A 21,105-nucleotide genomic window follows, 5' to 3' on the forward strand; every position below is an offset into this window, starting at 1 on the left:
TGACTCAAGCGCAGTGGAGAATGATTTCCGTCTTGTGCATGGTTCTCCAACCCTTCGAATTTGCTACACATGAAGTCAGTTCAGACACTGCCAGCTTGAGTCAGGTCATTCCCCTCATCAGGCTTTTGCAGAAGTTGTTGCAGAAATTGGGGGAGCTAAGACGGAGCAATTCCGCTACTTGTGGATGGAGCCCTTCATTCGCTTTGCCAGGATTCAAGGGAGGTCAATCTGTTGAAATCAGAGCACTACATTTTGGCCACCGTGCTCGATCCTAGGTTTAAAGCCTATGTTGTATCTCTCTTTCCGGCAGACACAAGTCTGCAGATGTTCAAAGACCTGCTGGGGAGAAAATTGTCAACTCAAGCGGAACGTGACCCGTCAACAGCTCTTCCTTCATTTTCTCCCGCAACTGGGGCTGCGCAGAAAAGGATAAGATTTCATAGCCCATCCGCTGGCGGTGATGCAGGGCAGTCAGGAGCGAGTGCTGACATCTGGTCCGGACTGAAGGACCTGCCAACGATTACTGACATGTCTACTGTCACTGCATATGATTCTGTCACCATTGAAAGAATGGTGGATGATTATATGAGTGACAGCATCCAAGTAGGCATGTCAGACAGTCCGTACGTATACTGGCAGGAAAAAGAGGCAATTTGGATGCCCTTGCACAAACTGGCTTTATTTAACCTAAGTTGCCTTCCCTCCAGTGTGTATTCCGAAAGAGTGTTTAGTGCTGCCGGTAACCTTGTCAGCGATCGGCGTAGGAGGTTACTTCCACAAAATGTGTATAAGATGATGTTCATTAAAATTAATTATAAATTCCTCCGGGAAGACCTTGACCAGCAATTGCCTCCAGAAAGTACACAGGGACCTGTGATGGTGGATTCCAGTGGGGACAAATTAATACTCTGTGAGGAGGAGGATGTACACACTGAAAGGGGTGAGTAACCGGAGGATGAGGTCGACATCTTGCCTCTGTAAAGCCAGTTTGTGCAAGGAGAGATTGTTTCTTTTTTGGTGGGGGCCCAAACAAACCAGTCATTTCAGTCACAGTCGTGTGGCAGACCCTGTCGCTGAAATGACTGGTTTGTTAAAGTATGCATGTACTGTTTATACAACAAGGGTGGGTGGGAGGGCCCAAGGACAATTCCATCTTGCACCTCTTTTTCTTCTTTGCATTATGTGCTGTTTGGGGACTAGTTTTTTTAAGTGCCATCCTGTCTGTCACTGCAGTGCCACTCCTAGATGGGCCAGGTGTTTGTGCCGCACACTTGTGTCGCTTAGCTTAGTCATACACCTCGGTGCAACCTTTTGGCCTAAAAACAATATTGTGAGGGGTTCAGAATAGACTGGAAATGAGTGGAAATGAATGTTATTGAGGTTAGTAGTACCGTAGGATCAAAATTACCCCCAAATTCTGTGATTTTTGCTGTTTTTATGTTTTTTTCAAAAATCATCCAGATCCAAAACCAAAACACGAAAGGGTGGTTTTGGCAAAACCAACCCAAAACCAAAACACGAAAAGTGCCCGCAGCACATCTCTTATATATATATATATGATTCCAGGGGTAGCGGCACTCTGAGGGACTTGCAGTACGGATCAGTACATAGAGGCGACAAAACGCCTTGCAGCAGGTTAACGTTTCAGTTTAATATAAACTTTCGTCAGAACAGTGAGCTAACAGAAATGTACATACCTTTATACCATAATCCACCCAGTGAAACGAGCAGCGTACCATCATCTATTGTGATATATACCTATATATCTGAGATATCTCTATATATATCATACACATACCGTCATTATGTATGTGACTGTCCTTCCTAGGATTTTTGTGGTGACATTAAACAGGAGAGAGCATAGCCTCTGATGTGGGAGCCCCCTTCCCTATTTGATACAGACCCCCAAGCATGATCTTGCATGTCGTACCCAGCTTTACTCGGGGAGTGGGCGGCGCTCGGCATCCGTTACTTGGGGACGCAGTGTCACTTCGTGAGACTTGAATGGGCAGCCGGGAGCGCCACCCAACATTTGGAAGCACCCCGGCTGCTCTGGAAGGTAGGTATAGGCTATGCGCCCACGTGACAACTCTCTTGCGTGCGCCCGCTGTGTTGCGACCCAGAAACGCCCATTTAGTGCTGCAGAGACGCGCACTGCTCTGGGTATCCGGTCTCTAGGTCACTTAGGGTCGACAGTGTCTAGGTCGACCACTATTGGTCGACATGCATTAGGTCAACATGGTTTCCAGGTCGACATGGACACTAGACCGACATGCGCTTTCCACTTTTCATTTATTTCTCTATCGTCCTAGTGGATGCTGGGGTTCCTGAAAGGACCATGGGGAATAGCGGCTCCGCAGGAGACAGGGCACAAAAAGTAAAGCTTTTCCGATCAGGTGGTGTGCACTGGCTCCTCCCCCTATGACCCTCCTCCAGACTCCAGTTAGATTTTTGTGCCCGGCCGAGAAGGGTGCAATCTAGGTGGCTCTCCTAAAGAGCTGCTTAGAGAAAGTTTAGCTAGGTTTTTTATGTTACAGTGATTCCTGCTGGCAACAGGATCACTGCAGCGAGGGACTGAGGGGAGAAGGAGTCAACTCACCTGCGTGCAGGATGGATTGGCTTCTTGGCTACTGGACATCAAGCTCCAGAGGGACGATCACAGGTACAGCCTGGATGGTCACCGGAGCCGCGCCGCCGGCCCCCTTGCAGATGCTGAAGACAGAAGAGGTCCAGAATCGGCGGCTGAAGACTCCTGCAGTCTTCTAAAGGTAGCGCACAGCACTGCAGCTGTGCGCCATTTTCCTCTCAGCACACTTCACACGGCAGTCACTGAGGGTGCAGGGCGCTGGGAGGGGGGCGCCCTGGGAGGCAAAATGAGTACCTATAAAGGCTAAAAATACCTCACATATAGCCCTAGAGGCTATATGGAGATATTTAACCCCTGCCTGATTTCTCAAAATAGCGGGAGACGAGCCCGCCGGAAAAGGGGCGGGGCCTATCTCCTCAGCACACGGCGCCATTTCCTCTCACAGCTCCGCTGGTCAGGACGGCTCCCAGGTCTCTCCCCTGCACTGCACTACAGAAACAGGGTAAAACAGAGAGGGGGGGCAAATTTATGGCGATATTTTTATATAACAAAGCAGCTATAGGGGAGCACTTATTATAAGGCTATCCCTGATATATATATAGCGCTTTTGGTGTGTGCTGGCAAACTCTCCCTCTGTCTCCCCAAAGGGCTAGTGGGTCCTGTCTTCATTAGGAGCATTCCCTGTGTGTCTGCTGTGTGTCGGTACGTGTGTGTCGACATGTATGAGGACGATATTGGTGTGGAGGCGGAGCAATTGCCAAATATGGGGATGTCACCTCCTAGGGGGTCGACACCAGAATGGATGCCTTTATTTATGGAACTACGGGATAGTGTCAACACGCTAAAGCAGTCGTTTGACGACATGAGACGGCCGGACAATCAATTAGTGCCTGTCCAGGCGACTCAAACACCGTCAGGGGCTGTGAAACGCCCTTTGCCTCAGTCGGTCGACACAGACCCAGACACAGGCGATGACTCCAGTGGTGACGGTGACGAATCAACCGTATTTTCCAGTAGGGCCACACGTTATATGATTTTGGCAATGAAGGAGGCGTTACATTTAGCTGATACTACAGGTACCACTAAACAGGGTATTATGTGGGGTATGAAAAAACTACCTATAGTTTTTCCTGAATCAGAAGAACTAAATGACGTGTGTAATGAAGCGTGGGTTGCCCCTGATAAAAAGCTGATAATTTCAAAGAAATTATTGGCATTATACCCTTTCCCGCCAGAGGTTAGGGAGCGCTGGGAAACACCTCCTAGGGTGGACAAGGCGCTAACACGCTTATCTAAACAAGTGGCGTTACCCTCTCCTGAGACGGCCGCACTTAAAGATCCATCAGATAGGAGGATGGAAAATATCCAAAAAAGTATATACACACATGCAGGTGTTATACTACGACCAGCTGTAGCAACTGCCTGGATGGGCAGTGCGGGGGTAGTTTGGTCAGAATCCCTGATTGAAAATATTGATACCCTGGACAGGGACAATATTTTACTGTCGTTAGAACAAATAAAGGATGCATTTCTTTATATGCGTGATGCACAGAGGGATATATGCACACTGGCATCACGGGTAAGTGCTATGTCCATTTCGGCCAGAAGAGCTTTATGGACGCGACAGTGGACAGGCGATGCGGATTCAAAACGGCATATGGAAGTTTTGCCGTATAAGGGGGAGGAGTTATTTGGAGTCGGTCTATCAGATTTGGTGGCCACGGCTACAGCCGGGAAATCCACCTTTCTACCTCAAGTCACTCCCCAACAGAAAAAGGCACCGACTTTTCAACCGCAGCCCTTTCGTTCCTTTAAAAATAAGAGAGCAAAGGGCTATTCATATTTGCCACGAGGCAAAGGTCGAGGGAAGAGACAGCAACACGCAGCTCCTTCCCAGGATCAGAAGCCCTCCCCGGCTTCTACAAAAGCCTCAGCATGACGCTGGGGCTTCTCAAGCGGACTCGGGGACGGTGGGCGGTCGTCTCAAAAATTACAGCGCGCAGTGGGCTCACTCGCAAGTAGATCCCTGGATCCTGCAGATAATATCTCAGGGATACAGGTTGGAATTAGAGACAGATCCACCTCGCCGTTTCCTGAGGTCTGCTTTACCAACGTCCCCCTCCGAAAGGGAGACGGTGTTGGAAGCCATTCACAAGCTGTACTCTCAGCAGGTGATAGTCAAGGTACCTCTTCTGCAACAAGGGAAGGGGTATTATTCCACTCTTTTTGTGGTACCGAAGCCGGATGGCTCGGTAAGGCCTATTCTAAATCTGAAGTCCTTGAACCTGTACATAAAGAAGTTCAAGTTCAAAATGGAGTCACTCAGAGCAGTGATAGCGAACCTGGAAGAGGGGGACTTTATGGTATCCTTGGACATCAAGGATGCGTATCTCCACGTTCCAATTTACCCCTCACACCAGGGGTACCTCAGGTTCGTTGTACAAAACTGTCACTATCAGTTTCAGACGCTGCCGTTCGGATTGTCCACGGCACCTCGGATCTTTACAAAGGTAATGGCCGAGATGATGATTCTTCTTCGAAGAAAAGGCGTATTAATTATCCCATACTTGGACGATCTCCTAATAAGGGCGAGGTCCAGAGAACAGCTAGAGATGGGATTAGCACTGTCTCAAGAAGTGCTAAAACAGCACGGGTGGATTCTGAATATTCCAAAATCCCAGTTAATGCCGACAACTCGTCTGCTGTTCCTAGGGATGATTCTGGACACGGTTCAGAAAAAGGTTTTTCTCCCGGAGGAAAAAGCCAAGGAGTTATCCGAGCTTGTCAGGAACCTCCTAAAACCAGGAAAGGTGTCTGTACATCAATGCACAAGAGTCCTGGGAAAAATGGTGGCTTCTTACGAAGCGATTCCATTCGGCAGATTCCACGCAAGAATTTTCCAAAGGGATCTGTTGGACAAATGGTCAGGGTCGCATCTTCAGATGCACCTACGGATAACCCTGTCTCCAAGGACAAGGGTGTCTCTTCTGTGGTGGTTGCAGAGTGCTCATCTATTGGAGGGCCGCAGATTCGGCATACAGGATTGGATCCTGGTGACCACGGACGCCAGCCTGAGAGGCTGGGGAGCAGTCACACAAGGAAGAAACTTCCAGGGAGTATGGACGAGCCTGGAAACGTCTCTTCACATAAACATTCTGGAACTAAGAGCAATATACAATGCTCTAAACCAGGCAGAACCTCTGCTTCAGGGAAAACCGGTATTGATCCAGTCGGACAACATCACGGCAGTCGCCCATGTGAACAGACAGGGCGGCACAAGAAGCAGGAGGGCAATGGCAGAAGCTGCAAGGATTCTTCGCTGGGCAGAGAATCATGTGATAGCACTGTCAGCAGTGTTCATCCCGGGAGTGGACAACTGGGAAGCAGACTTCCTCAGCAGACACGATCTTCACCCGGGAGAGTGGGGACTTCATCCAGAAGTCTTCCACATGCTGGTAACCCGTTGGGAAAGACCAATGGTGGACATGATGGCGTCTCGCCTCAACAAAAAACTGGACAGGTATTGCGCCAGGTCAAGAGATCCGCAGGCAATAGCTGTGGACGCGCTGGTAACGCCTTGGGTGTACCAGTCGGTGTATGTGTTTCCTCCTCTGCCTCTCATACCAAAAGTATTGAGAATTATACGGCAAAGAGGCGTAAGAACGATACTAGTGGTTCCGGATTGGCCAAGGAGGACTTGGTACCCGGAACTTCAAGAGATGATCACGGAAGATCCGTGGCCTCTACCTCTAAGGAGGGACTTGCTTCAGCAGGGTCCCTGTCTGTTTCAAGACTTACCGCGGCTGCGTTTGACGGCATGGCGGTTGAACGCCGGATCCTAAAGGAAAGAGGCATGCCGGAAGAAGTCATTCCTACTTTGATTAAAGCAAGGAAGGAAGTAACCGTGCAACATTATCACCGAATTTGGCGAAAATATGTTGCGTGGTGCGAAGATCGGAGTGCTCCGACGGAGGAATTTCAACTGGGTCGATTCCTACATTTCCTGCAATCAGGATTGTCAATGGGTCTCAAATTGGGATCTATTAAGGTTCAAATTTCGGCCCTGTCGATTTTCTTTCAAAAAGAATTGGCTTCAGTCCCTGAAGTCCAGACCTTTGTTAAGGGAGTGCTGCATATACAGCCTCCTGTGGTGCCTCCAGTGGCACCGTGGGATCTAAATGTGGTTTTGGACTTCCTAAAATCTCATTGGTTTGAACCACTAAAAAAGGTGGATTTGAAATATCTCACATGGAAAGTGACCATGCTTCTAGCCCTGGCTTCTGCCAGGAGAGTGTCAGAATTGGCAGCTTTATCTTACAAAAGCCCATATCTGATTTTCCATTCGGACAGGGCAGAACTGCGGACTCGTCCGCATTTTCTCCCTAAGGTGGTGTCAGCATTTCATCTGAACCAGCCTATTGTAGTGCCTGCGGCTACAAGTGACTTGGAGGACTCCAAGTTACTGGACGTTGTCAGAGCATTAAAAATATATATTGCAAGGACAGCTGGAGTCAGAAAATCTGACTCGTTGTTTATATTGTATGCACCCAACAAGATGGGTGCTCCTGCGTCTAAGCAGACGATTGCTCGTTGGATCTGTAGCACAATCCAACTTGCACATTCTGTGGCAGGCTTGCCACAGCCTAAATCTGTAAAGGCCCACTCCACAAGGAAGGTGGGCTCATCTTGGGCGGCTGCCCGAGGGGTCTCGGCATTACAACTTTGCCGAGCAGCTACGTGGTCAGGGGAGAACACGTTTGTAAAATTTTACAAATTTGATACTCTGGCTAAGGAGGACCTGGAGTTCTCTCATTCGGTGCTGCAGAGTCATCCGCACTCTCCCGCCCGTTTGGGAGCTTTGGTATAATCCCCATGGTCCTTTCAGGAACCCCAGCATCCACTAGGACGATAGAGAAAATAAGATTTTACTTACCGATAAATCTATTTCTCGGAGTCCGTAGTGGATGCTGGGCGCCCATCCCAAGTGCGGATTATCTGCATAAGTTGTACATAGTTATTGTTAACTAATTCGGGTTATTGTTGAAGGAAGCCATCTTTCAGAGGCTCCGCTGTTATCATACTGTTAACTGGGTTTAGATCACAAGTTGTACGGTGTGATTGGTGTGGCTGGTATGAGTCTTACCCGGGATTCAAAATCCTCCCTTATTGTGTACGCTCGTCCGGGCACAGTACCTAACTGGAGTCTGGAGGAGGGTCATAGGGGGAGGAGCCAGTGCACACCACCTGATCGGAAAAGCTTTACTTTTTGTGCCCTGTCTCCTGCGGAGCCGCTATTCCCCATGGTCCTTTCAGGAACCCCAGCATCCACTACGGACTCCGAGAAATAGATTTATCGGTAAGTAAAATCTTATTTTTACTTTTCATACTTTACGATCCACGTGGACTACCATTGCATACCTCCCAACTGTCCCATTTTTTGGGGACTGTCCCACCCGCAGGCCAGTGTCCCGCGGCCGGGGGGTGGGCAGTTGGGAGGCTCCTGCACGCGCTGCCCTGCTTAGCAGAGTAGCGGTGAATAGTCTATTCACTGGAGTCAGAGGGAGAAGGGGCATGCCAGCGGCTCACAGAGCGCTGGGCATGCCCCCTCAGTGACGAAAACGGGGGCGTGGCTCGCGAGTGCGGATCCTCCACGAAGTCACACCCCCTTTTCTTAGGCCACACCCTTTTCCGGGAGCGCGTGCGTGTCCCTCTTTATGTAAATCAAAAGTTGGGAGGTATGCCATTGGGAACGGTAACCTGTGCTGAATGCAGTAGTGGAGCAAGGCACCTCGCCTGAAGCATGGCGAGCCATGCGAGGGGACACTGTGCCCTAATTATGGTTCCCGGTCACTCTACAAAGAAAACGAAACAATTTTAAAAAACTAAAAATTTTTGTCATGTCAACCTTCTACATGTCGACATAATGCTTGTGTCGACCTATTACAGGTGTCGGATTAGTCACTGTCGACCAATAGTGGTCGACCGATATACTGTCGACTCTATGATCCACACCCCCGCTCAGAGAGGCGTACAGCGCCTGAGGCCTCCGTTTGGACCTAGTTGCCGATCACTGGTGGGTCCCCGGGGAGTCAGGGGGGATCACAATATTGCAATGCACACCCTCATCCGAGTCCCTCACACACGAGGAGCCTCTCCAGCTCTGAATTTTGGCGGGACATCGGATGTGGTGACGTCACTGTACGGAATAAGCCCCAGGTAGCCGCTGACCGGTGAGTGCCGGCGATTTCTCTGTGGATGGGTTCGCTAAGGGACCCCAGGGTCACCTGTCAAGGGCCACCCCGCCGGTCACGTTGGCCGCTGAGCCGCCCCAGGCCCTGATTACCCCGTTAGCGCTTCCCCCGCCGGCCCCCGCCTCCCTCCAGGACGAAGCAATCCATCGCCGATCGGCCTGTGCATGTGAGTGGAGCGGCGGAGATCTCGGCGATCGGCAGCTCTGGCCTGGTCTGTTGTGTAGCGGCGGCTCCGTGTCTGCTGCTGCACGCTGCTTCTCCCTCCCGGTGTCTACGTCTCCTGCGCTCCGCTCCCGGCACCCAGCCATGGCCGACGCCTCCGACAAGCCCTACCGGGCCGAGTACGCCAAGAGCGGCCGCGCCTCCTGTAAGAAGTGCGGGGACAGCATCGCCAAGGAGTCGCTGCGGCTCGCCATCATGGTGCAGGTATACCGTCCCGGCTCCTCATCCATGTAACGTGTCCCCATCGTATGGGTATAGAGGGGGAGGCAGCCCCGGACATATACATCACACCCGGCCTGTTATACTGTGTATATAGTACTACAGTCACGTGTGTATGTATATCCTGCCTGTCTTACACTGTATAGTCTCTATCTCTCTCTATATCTGTATTTTTTATATATATATATATATATATCTCCTATTTTATAGTGTGTATTGTACTACAGTAATCTATATCTTGCCTGATTTACAGTGTATATACTGCTACAGTATATATATATATATATATATATATATATATATATATATATATATATATATATAGCCTATTTTATAGTGTACTGCAGTAAAACATATATACATATAGCTTATTTTATAGTGTATATTGTACTACAGTAACATCTGTATATCCTACCAGTTTTACAGTGTACTACAGTAACATATATATCCTGCCTATTTTATAGTGTATATTGTACTACAGTAACATATATATCCTGCCTATTTTATAGTGTATATTGTACTACAATAATATTTATCTATATCCTGCCTATTTTACAGTGTATATAGTACTACAATAATATTTATCTATATCCTGCCTATTTTACAGTGTATATAGTACTACAATAATTGTAAATGAATCGCATAAAACTGTGTTACATCCACATCAAGCAATACATATAGTGAAACAAATTCATAATGTAATACTGATTCCAATGTATTATTATAGAGGAGTAATTCTGCAGATACATGATAATGATTTGTGATGTGGAGGTTGACTTTCCAACAAGATGTCAAACTGAATCCCTAATACATTGATAATACATCTCTCTCTCTCTCTCTCTCTCTTTCTCTCTCTTCTATTTTACCGTGCCTGCTATGCATTAATAAGTGGCTGTGTATAGTATAATATATATACACACGTCTTGTGATAATTGAACATAGGCACGCAGAAAATACAATTTAAATACAGTATTTACCATGAAGCCCTGTACAGACGGGAGATGTGTGCTGAGCGATCTTTCACAGAACGCTCAGCACACATCTCTCCTCCAGCTCGGCACACAGCGCAATGTGTGCTGAGCGAGGGGGGATCGCTCACTTCACACAGCAGTAAAGTGAGCGATCTAACTAGATTTGGCATGCATGCCAAATCTAGAGTCGGCGATAGCGGCGCCATTGCTATGGGCATATACACAGAGATTTGTGCTTTATTTCTAAGTAGTCTAGTCAGATTGCTTAGATTTTAAGCACGGATCTCTTCGTGCGTAGCCCCCCTTAAGCAATCTGACTAGATTGCTTAGAAGTTAAGCACAGATCTCTCACGTGTATGCCCCCAAGCGAAAGCGATGCGCTATCGCTGACTCTAGATTTGGCATCCATGGCAAATCTAGTAGATCTCTCACTTCACTGCTATGTGAAGTGAGTGGTTCCCCCTCCCGTCCCCCTCGCTCAGCACACATCTCCCCCGTGTGACCTTTTAGGGGATAGCCATAGACCATCGATGGTTAACAAACATTATCAGTGGTGGAAAGCCGATGGTTTAAAGTGGCTGAGAGGCAGCAGGAATGTCGCTGAGCCCCGCCTTATTCCTGATTGGCCTGCTGCCTGCCAATCCGCAAAGCAGGGGTATCCATTGATGGATTCAAACCATTGAAGGTCCCCATCAATGGATACAAGACATCGGTGTTAAGTTCCAATGGCAAAAGGCATACATCACAGCATGATTTACATATCCCAGCATGCCCTGCTACAGTTTTGCTATTTGGCCCTGCTAAAACTGTAGCAGGGCAAGCTGGGATGTGTAGTTCAACAACAGCTGGGGTGCCAAAGGTACCCCATCACTGCACCACAAGCTACTGGGAAAAAGTAGATGAACGCTGCTTTGGTCCGAGCTATGGATCCATCTGGCAGCAAAACACACACAAAAAACTATTTATATGAAACATGATGACATTTGTGAGCTAATTTCTGCACATTGTATTGAGCCACTGTGTTCCAGGTTGTTACAGAGGCTGGGAGTCATTATACTGCTTTCACATCTCCAATGCCGGATCCCACCCGGGAATTGGAAACTGGTCCTTCCTGGGTGGGATCCGGCATTGGAGACTATATGCTGGCTTCCCGACCCGACAAATTGCTGTGTCGGTTGCCATAGCGGCGTGGGGGCGGAGCCGGCGCTGCAAGATAATAAGAATTTACTTACCGATAATTCTATTTCTCGGAGTCCGTAGTGGATGCTGGGGTTCCTGAAAGGACCATGGGGGATAGCGGCTCCGCAGGAGACAGGGCACAAAAGTAAAGCTTTCCGATCAGGTGGTGTGCACTGGCTCCTCCCCCTATGACCCTCCTCCAAGCCAGTTAGGTACTGTGCCCGGACGAGCGTACACAATAAGGGAGGAATTTTGAATCCCGGGTAAGACTCATACCAGCCACACCAATCACACCGTACAACTTGTGATCTAAACCCAGTTAACAGTATGATAACAGCGGAGCCTCTGAAAAGATGGCTCACAACAATAATAACCCGATTTTTGTAACTATGTACAAGTATTGCAGATAATCCGCACTTGGGATGGGCGCCCAGCATCCACTACGGACTCCGAGAAATAGAATTATCGGTAAGTAAATTCTTATTTTCTCTATCGTCCTAGTGGATGCTGGGGTTCCTGAAAGGACCATGGGGATTATACCAAAGCTCCCAAACGGGCGGGAGAGTGCGGATGACTCTGCAGCACCGAATGAGAGAACTCCAGGTCCTCCTTAGCCAGGGTATCAAATTTGTAGAATTTAGCAAACGTGTTTGCCCCTGACCAAGTAGCTGCTCGGCAAAGTTGTAAAGCCGAGACCCCTCGGGCAGCCGCCCAAGATGAGCCCACCTTCCTTGTGGAATGGGCATTTACATATTTTGGCTGTGGCAGGCCTGCCACAGAATGTGCAAGCTGAATTGTATTACACATCCAACTAGCAATAGTCTGCTTAGAAGCAAGAGCACCCAGTTTGTTGGGTGCATACAGGATAACAGCAAGTCAGTTTTCCTGACTCCAGCCGTCCTGGAACATATCTTCAGGGCCCTGACAACATCTAGCAACTTGGAGTCCTCCAAGTCCCTAGTAGGTGCAAGGCACCACAATAAGCTGGTTCAGGTAAAACACTGACACCACCTTAGGGAGAGAACTGGGGACGAGTCCGCAGCTCTGCCCTGTCCGAATGGACAAACAGATATGGGCTTTTTTGAGAAAAAACCACCAATTTGACACTCGCCTGGTCCAGGCCAGGGCCAAGAGCATGGTCACTTTTCCTGTGAGATGCTTCAAATCCACAGATTTGACTGGTTTTAAACCAATGTGATTTGAGGAATCCCAGAACTACGTTGAGATCCCACAGTGCCACTGGAGGCACAAAAGGGGATTGTATATGCAATACTCCCTTGACAACTTCTGGACTTCAGGAACTGAAGCCAATTCTTTCTGGAAGAAAATCGACAGGGCCGAAATTTGAACCTTAATGGACCCCAATTTGAGGCCCATAGACACTCCTGTTTGCAGGAAATGCAGGAAACGACCGAGTTGAAATTTCTTTGTGAGGCCTTCCTGGCCTCACACCACGCAACATATTTTCGCCACATGTGGTGATAATGTTGAGCGGTCACCTCCTTTCTGGCTTTGACCAGGGTAGGAATGACCTCTTCCGGAATGCCTTTTTCCCTTAGGATCCGGCTTTCCACCGCCATGCCGACAAACGCAGCCGCGGTAAGTCTTGGAACAGACATGGTACTTGCTGAAGCAAGTCCCTTCTTAGCGGCAGAGGCCATAAGACCTCTGTAAGCATCTCTTGAAGTTCCGGGTACCAAGTCCTTCTTGGCCAATCCGGAGCCATGAGTATAGTTCTTACTCCTCTACGTCTTATAAATTTCAGCACCTTAGGTATGAGAAGCAGAGGAGGGAACACATACACCGACTGGTACACCCACGGTGTTACCAGAACGTCCACAGCTATTGCCCGAGGGTCTCTTGACCTGGCGCAATACCTGTCCCGTTTTTTGTTCAGACGGGACGCCATCATGTCCACCTTTGGTATTTCCCAACGGTTTACAATCATGTGGAAAAAACTTCCCGATGAAGTTTCCACTCTCCCGGGTGGAGGTCGTGCCTGCTGAGGAAGTCTGCTTCCCAGTTTCCATTCCCGGGATGAAACACTGCTGACAGTGCTATCACATGATTTTCCGCCCAGCGAAAAGTCCTTGCAGTTTTTGCCATTGCCCTCCTGCTTCTTGTGTCGCCCTGTCTGTTTACGTGGGCGACTGCCGTGATGTTTTTCCCACTGGATAAATACCGGCTGACCCTGAAGCAGAGGTCTTGCTAAGCTTAGAGCATTATAAATTTACCCTTAGCTCCAGTATATTTATGTGGAGAAAAGTCTCCAGACTTGATCACACTCCCTGGAAATTTTTTCCCTGTGTGACTGCTCCCCAGCCTCTCGGGCTGGGCTCCGTGGTCACCAGCATCCAATCCTGAATGCCGAATCTGCGGCCCTCTAGAAGATGAGCACTCTATAACCACCACAGGAGAGACACCCTTGTCCTTGGATATAGGGTTATCCGCTGATGCATCTGAAGATGCGATCCGGGCCATTTGTCCAGCAGATCCCACTGAAAAGTTCTTGCGTGAAATCTGCCGAATGGAATTGCTTCGTAGGAAGCCACCATTTTTACCAGGACCCTTGTGCAATGATGCACTGTTTTTAGGAGGTTCCTGACTAACTCGGATAACTCCCTGGCTTTCTCTTCCGGGAGAAACACCTTTTTCTGGACTGTGTCCAGAATCATCCCTAGGCACAGCAGACGTGTCGTCGGATCAGCTGCGATTTTGGAATATTTAGAATCCACCCGTGCTGTTGTAGCAGTATCCGAGATAGTGCTACTCCGACCTCCAACTGTTCCCTGGACTATGCCCTTATCAGGAAATCGTCCAAGTAAGGGATACTTAAGACGCCTTTTCTTCGAAGAAGAATCATCATTTCGGCCATTACCTTGGTAAAGACCCGGGGTGCCGTGGACAATCCAAACGGCAGCGTCTGAAACTGATAGTGACAGTTCTGCACCACGAACCTGAGGTACCCTTAGTGAGAAGGGCAAATTTGGGACATAGAGGTAAGCATCCCTGATGTCCCGGGACACTATATAGTCCTCTTCTTCCTGGTTCGTTATCACTGCTCTGAGTGACTCCATCTTGATTTGAACCTTTGTAAGTGTTCAAAAAAATTTTTAGAATAAGTCTCACCTAGCCTTCTGGCTTCAGTACCACAATATAGTGTGGAATAATACCCCTTTTCTTGTAGTAGGAGGGGTAATTTAGTTATCACCTGCTGGGAATACAGCTTGTGAATTTTTTTCCATACTGCCTCCTTGTCGGAGGGAGACCTTGGTAAAGCAGACTTCAGGAGCCTGCGAAGGGGAAACGTCTCGACCTTCCAATCTGTACCCCTGGGATACTACTTGTAGGATCCAGGGGTCCTGTACGGTCTCAGCGCCATGCTGAGAACTTGTCAGAAGCGGTGGAACGCTTCTGTTCCTGGGAATGGGCTGCCTGCTGCAGTCTTCTTCCCTTTCCTCTATCCCTGGGCAGATATGATCTTATAGGGACGAGAGGACTGAGGCTGAAAAGACGGTGTCTTTTTCTGCAGAGATGTGACTTAGGGTAAAAAACGGTGGATTTTCCAGCAGTTGCCGTGGCCACCAGGTCCGATGGACCGACCCCAAATAACTCCTCTTCCTTTATACGGCAATACACCTTTGTGCCGTTTGGAATCTGCATCACCTGACCACTGTCGTGTCCATAACATCTTTTGGCAGTTATGGACATCGCATTTACTCATGATGCCAGAGTGCAAATATCCCTCTGTGCATCTCGCATATATAGAAATGCATCCTTTAAATGCTCTATAGTCAATAAAATACTGTCCCTGTCAAGGGTATCAATATTTTTAGTCAGGGAATCCGACCAAGCCACCCCAGCTCTGCACATCCAGGCTGAGGCGATCGCTGGTCGCAGTATAACACCAGTATGTGTGTATATACTTTTTATGATATTTTTCCAGCCTCTGTCAGCTGGTCCTTGAGGACGGCCCTATCTATAGACGGTACCGCCACTTGTTTTGATAAGCGTGTGAGCGCCTTATCCACCTTAAGGGGTGTTTCCCAACGCGCCCTAACTTCTGGCGGGAAAGGGTATACCGCCCATAATTTTCTATCGGGGGGAACCCACGCATCATCACACACTTTATTTAATTTATCTGATTCAGGAAAAACTATGGTAGTTTTTTCACATCCCACATAATACCCTCTTTTGTGGTACTTGTAGTATCAGAAATATGTAACACCTCCTTCATTGCCTTTAACGTGTGGCCCTAATAAGGAATACGTTTGTTTATTCACCGTCGACACTGGATTCAGTGTCCCTGTCTGTGTCTGTGTCGACCGACTAAAGTAAACGGGCGTTTTAAAACCCCTGACGGTGTTTTTGAGACGTCTGGACCGGTACTAATTGTTTGTCGGCCGTCTCATGTCGTCAACCGACCTTGCAGCGTGTTGACATTATCACGTAATTTCCTAAATAAGCCATCCATTCCGGTGTCGACTCCCTAGAGAGTGACATCACCATTACAGGCAATTGCTCCGCCTCCTCACCAACATCGTCCTCCTACATGTCGACACACACGTACCGACACACAGCACACACACAGGGAATGCTCTGATAGAGGACAGGACCCACTAGCCCTTTGGAGAGACAGAGGGAGAGTTTGCCAGCACACACCAAAAACGCTATAATTATATAGGGACAACCTTATATAAGTGTTTTCCCTTATAGCATCTTAATATATAAGCATATCGCCAAATTAGTGCCCCCCCTCTCTGTTTTAACCCTGTTTCTGTAGTGCAGTGCAGGGGAGAGCCTGGGAGCCTTCCCTCCAGCCTTTCTGTGAGGGAAAATGGCGCTGTGTGCTGAGGAGATAGGCCCCGCCCCTTTTTCGGCGGCCTCGTCTCCCGCTCTTAACGGATTCTGGCAGGGGTTAAATATCTCCATATAGCCTCCGGAGGCTATATGTGAGGTATTTTTAGCCAAAATAGGTATTCATTTGCCTCCCAGGGCGCCCCCCTCCCAGCGCCCTGCACCCTCAGTGACTGCCGTGTGAAGTGTGCTGAGAGGAAAATGGCGCACAGCTGCAGTGCTGTGCGCTACCTTTAGAAGACTGAGGAGTCTTCTGCCGCCGATTCTGGACCTCTTCTTACTTCAGCATCTGCAAGGGGGCCGGCGGCAAGGCTCCGGTGACCATCCAGGCTGTACCTGTGATCGTCCCTCTGGAGCTGATGTCCAGTAGCCAAGAAGCCAATCCATCCTGCACGCAGGTGAGTTCACTTCTTCTCCCCTCTGTCCCTCGTTGCAGTGATCCTGTTGCCAGCAGGACTCACTGTAAAGTAAAAAACCTAAGCTAAACTTTCTCTAAGCAGCTCTTTAGGAGAGCCACCTAGAATTGCACCCTTCTCGGCCGGGCACAAAAATCTAACTGGCTTGGAGGAGGGTCATAGGGGGAGGAGCCAGTGCACACCACCTGATCGGAAAGCTTTACTTTTGTGCCCTGTCTCCTGCGGAGCCGCTATCCCCCATGGTCCTTTCAGGAACCCCAGCATCCACTAGGACGATAGAGAAAAGCTCATTTCCGCGGGTCTCTCTCTATGCTGTGAATGGATACTGGGTCGCATCGACCCGGCGGTATCCGTTTGGATGGTCGACCACTATTGGTCGACATGGACACATGGTTGACACATGAAAATGAGCGACACATGAAAAAGTCGACATGCGTTTTTAAAAAAAAATTTATTTTGGGGAACTTTTCTATACTTTATGATCTACATGGACTACGATTGAGAACGGTAATCTGTGCCGAGCGCAGCGAGGCACCTTGCCCGAAGCATGGCGAGCAGACGTGGTGCACTAATTGGGGTTCCCCGTCACTTTACACAGAAAACGACACAAAAAAAAAGTAAAACAAAACCCATGTCGACCTTTTTTTGTGTCGACCTTTTGTCCATGTCGACTATGCCACTGTCTACCAATAGTGGTCGACCTAATGACTTTCGACCATAACATGGTTGACCATTCATACCGGAACTCGACCCGGCAACCCATTCACACTGTGCCTGACCCTTCTTATTACCCGGGTTGAATTTCCGGGTCAGGTGACCCGGGAATTCAGACATGGCCCTTTCACATCGCACACTGACCCGTGTCGACCCCGCAATATGTTGTTTGTGCAATGTGAAAGGGGTATCAGAGAGAACATTTATACAGGGACTGGGAGATTTGCAGTGATTGCCGGTAGTGTAATTGGAGATCTTCCTGTCTCCATCATTATCTTGTCCTTCACACAGATCAGCAGGATACTGGGGGTATTTGCATTCCTTCAATTACCATTCAGATAGTTTCCCCTCTGATGTATTCTCAGTGCATGGGGTCTCTTTGTTGTGAATTTAAACTCTTCTGCTGTAATTAGTTTGCAAGTCAGCTATTTTGTAGTCTGTTTTGGAAAGCGCAACACCATGTGTTGGTGCTACATAAATAAATGTTAGTTAAAATTCTCATGCAAGTGACTTGCTTGTAAAAAGAAAGATCAGTACTTCAAATGAGGTCGTGCTTATCGTACTTGCGTTGCGCTGCAGTGCGTCTTGGTTTTGGGGTTATTTTTGTTTGCGTCCTATTTCGGTGCTTCTGACACGCCGCAATGTAATTGCAAACCTTACCGTCAGCTCGGGGTATAAACGTAAACACAGTGAGATGTGGATAAGAAGCCTTTAACACGTGTTTGGCTTGAACAAGAGAACTTCCTGCTTTCTCACAGGCACATGTTAAAAACCACAAGTTACTCTGCTGTTAAACGCCCAGGGGGAGATGTAATAGTCTGCATCATGCTGGCATTGGTCAGATCGCGGGGAGGCTACACAATGTTATAAAGGGAAAGTCATTTACAACATCGGGGATCTCACCAATGCCTATACATTTACAATGTATCTTGTGTGCTCTTTACCGTGCAATAAAAACACATTGCAAACTCCAGTGTGTGTCTACTACCTGAATGGAATGTGCGATGTGGCCGTCTTTAAAATCACATCCGGATTATTTATGTAACAGGATATGTAGTGTGGGTCTAGGAAAAGTTGTACAGAATTATTTGGAAGTTGGGGCAAATGTTTATCATTGACCTCGGTGGAAATCACTTGTGAATGTTTAGATGCAAGCTGTCTATTTTATTTTTCTGTTTATATTTTCTTTGTGTTTTTTTTTCTTTTTGATGCGAGTGACTATTCCCTGTAAAGCGCTGCAGAATACGTGTGCGCTATGTAACTGTTAGTAAATGTGGGTCTCCTCCCATCACTAGGTGATAGAATAATTATAATCCATCCGCGTACTAGACCTTGCTGGCTGTGATGCAGCTTACCAGTTACTACTATCAGTAGGTGGAGTCAACATTCCACCTCCATTACTGGGGGACAGTGCGATTGGTCCGCCAGGGTGTGTGCCCAAAATGTAGACCCGATCCTGATGTTCTCCAGGATTATAGAGGCTGCACCCCCTGTTTGGTTTACTATTTCGCTTCGTAATAGTGCGATAGCCTGTGTCCCCTGGCAATATAGAACCAATCAGTGTGATGCGTAAGGACCAGCGCCTCGATGAGCAGGTCACCGCGGCCTTATAGATGTACTCTTCCTCCGATGACCCGCCCTCCCTTTTAGGGTCCACTATAAGTTCTCAGCACTTTATTACTCGGTACACAGGCATATTACATGCACCCTGTGTCCCGAATACATGGAGCTAGGGAGAGTGCATGAATTTAAGATAAAAGGAGAAGAGACCCTAATGTGCCATCAAGACAGCTGTCTACCATGTCATATTTATTATTATTATTATTATTATTATCAGTTTCTTATTTAGCGCAGCAAATTCCGTTGCGCTTTACAACTGGACACAATTAGAAGACAATACTGGGTAAAAACAAACAGTCATAGAGGGAGAAGGGCCCTGCTCGCAAGCTTACAATCTATGGGGAAACAGGCATTGATACACAAGGATACTGTAGGTGCTATCTATTGCATAGTTGTTCACCAGATTGTAAAGGTTCTTGGTAGGCTGCATGATATCACAGCAATGATGAATCAAGTTCAGGGGAAAGGAGAGTGAAGAAAGAAAATGTGTGTGGGGGGTGGTGGACTGTACGGTGAGGATATAATTGGATAGGAGAGCTAGGAAGGTAATGTGAGCGGTTCTGGAATGTGATAAGCTTGTCTTAATAGGTGAGTTTTCAGGGAACGCTTGAAGGTTTGAGGACTAGAGGAGAGTCTTATTGTACATGGTAGGGCATTCCACAGAGTGGGTGCAGCCCGAAGAAAGTCCTGCAATCATGCATGGGAGCGAGTAATGCGTGTGGATGAGAGACGTAGATCTTGCGAAGGGGCTGGGTTGGGAGATAATGGGGTCAATTCTATTCTCCGACAGTTGAATAGCGCCGGGAGTTTGCTCCCGGCGCTATTCAATACAGCGACGAGTGACCCTCAGTTGTCGGGAATTTTTCTCTCATCCCCGGGGGATGAGAGAAGAAACCCGACAAAAGTGCTGCCGCAAGGCTGATTCTGTCGGGAATCAGTATCGCCGCGGGTAGTTAAGTCGGAGAATGCCCGTTCTCCCGACAAAACTACCTGTTTAGTCGGCGAGAACGGGCCATCGCCGACTTAACTGGAGCTGAATTGAATAGCTAATTCCCGGCGCTATTTAACTGTCGGAGAATAGAATTGACCCCATTGTGAGATAAGTGAAGAGATGTATGTTGGTGCAGTATGGTTAATAGCCTTGTGTGTAAGTAACTGTATTTTATATTAGATTAAGTGTTACTAGCCATTCCTACGGTGTACAGAGCAGCCTTACACTAAGTGACAGAACCGTTATGGGCTCCCGTGTAGGTGTGCTTCTGCTGCATTTAGTGTACAGTACATGGAACAAAGAGCCTTTGTATTTATACAGATGGAGCCTTCTTCATCTTGGCCTTTAATAGGACTAACTGACCCAGGGCAGTCAGACTTAATCCCCTGCTGTATTGTTCTCTGTAATGTATTGCAGCTGAGAACAGTAGATGAAGGGTTTATGCTAATAAACCATGGTGTACCTAGGCGCAGCAGAGAAGCCAAGATGAGAGTGGTTCCATCTGTACATACAGTTAGCCAACTCTTAAACAGTCTTGGTTTCTGGGGACCCAAATTGGGGCGTGGCCTAAGTTCCTATATGTCCACATGGCTGCACATACAGGCGGTCAGAGTTCTTCCGATCGCACAATGATACTATTGATTTACCAGGACTAAAGGGCCCTACACACTGCGCGACCCGCCCGACTGCTGATACGGCAGACGGGCGACGCGGGGGGGGGGGGGGGGGGAAGTGATGGGGGAGTATAGTTTTCTTCACTCCACCCGGCTCCGTAGCAGTGCATACAAATATGGACGAGATCGTCCATATTGGCCTGCGTGCACAAGCGACGGGGCACCAACGATGAACGAGGGCGGGGCTGCGCATTGTTCGTCGTTGCTGCCTCCACACTGAAAGATATGAATGGTATTGTTCATATCTTTCAGTAATATCGCCCGGTGTGTAGGGCCTATTAACTTGAAGTTTTAGCTCTCAGGTTAAGTGCCCCGGACGTTTCACTTACTGCCGGTGACTAGCCCCAAGGGTGCACTTAACGTGGATTTCTGCTCACACCCTGCAGAGGTGCTAACAAAAATCT

At 48.2% G+C, this 21,105-nt stretch overlaps 1 protein-coding gene across 1 annotated transcript in view; it reads left to right on the forward strand.

Moving 5' to 3' along the window:
* Nucleotides 1-8,817: 8,817 nt before the first annotated feature.
* The window catches only part of PARP1 (poly(ADP-ribose) polymerase 1), an 82,047-nt gene continuing 69,759 nt past the window's right edge, over nucleotides 8,818-21,105 (forward strand). Inside the window, exon 1 of the mRNA XM_063918961.1 lies at nucleotides 8,818-9,264. Within this exon, the coding sequence (XP_063775031.1) occupies nucleotides 9,145-9,264 (120 nt within the window). The 5' untranslated portion in view covers nucleotides 8,818-9,144. The remainder of the gene's footprint in view (nucleotides 9,265-21,105) is intronic.

The sequence above is a fragment of the Pseudophryne corroboree genome, chromosome 4 (genome assembly GCF_028390025.1).
Source record: "Pseudophryne corroboree isolate aPseCor3 chromosome 4, aPseCor3.hap2, whole genome shotgun sequence".
Classification (NCBI taxonomy): domain Eukaryota; kingdom Metazoa; phylum Chordata; class Amphibia; order Anura; family Myobatrachidae; genus Pseudophryne; species Pseudophryne corroboree.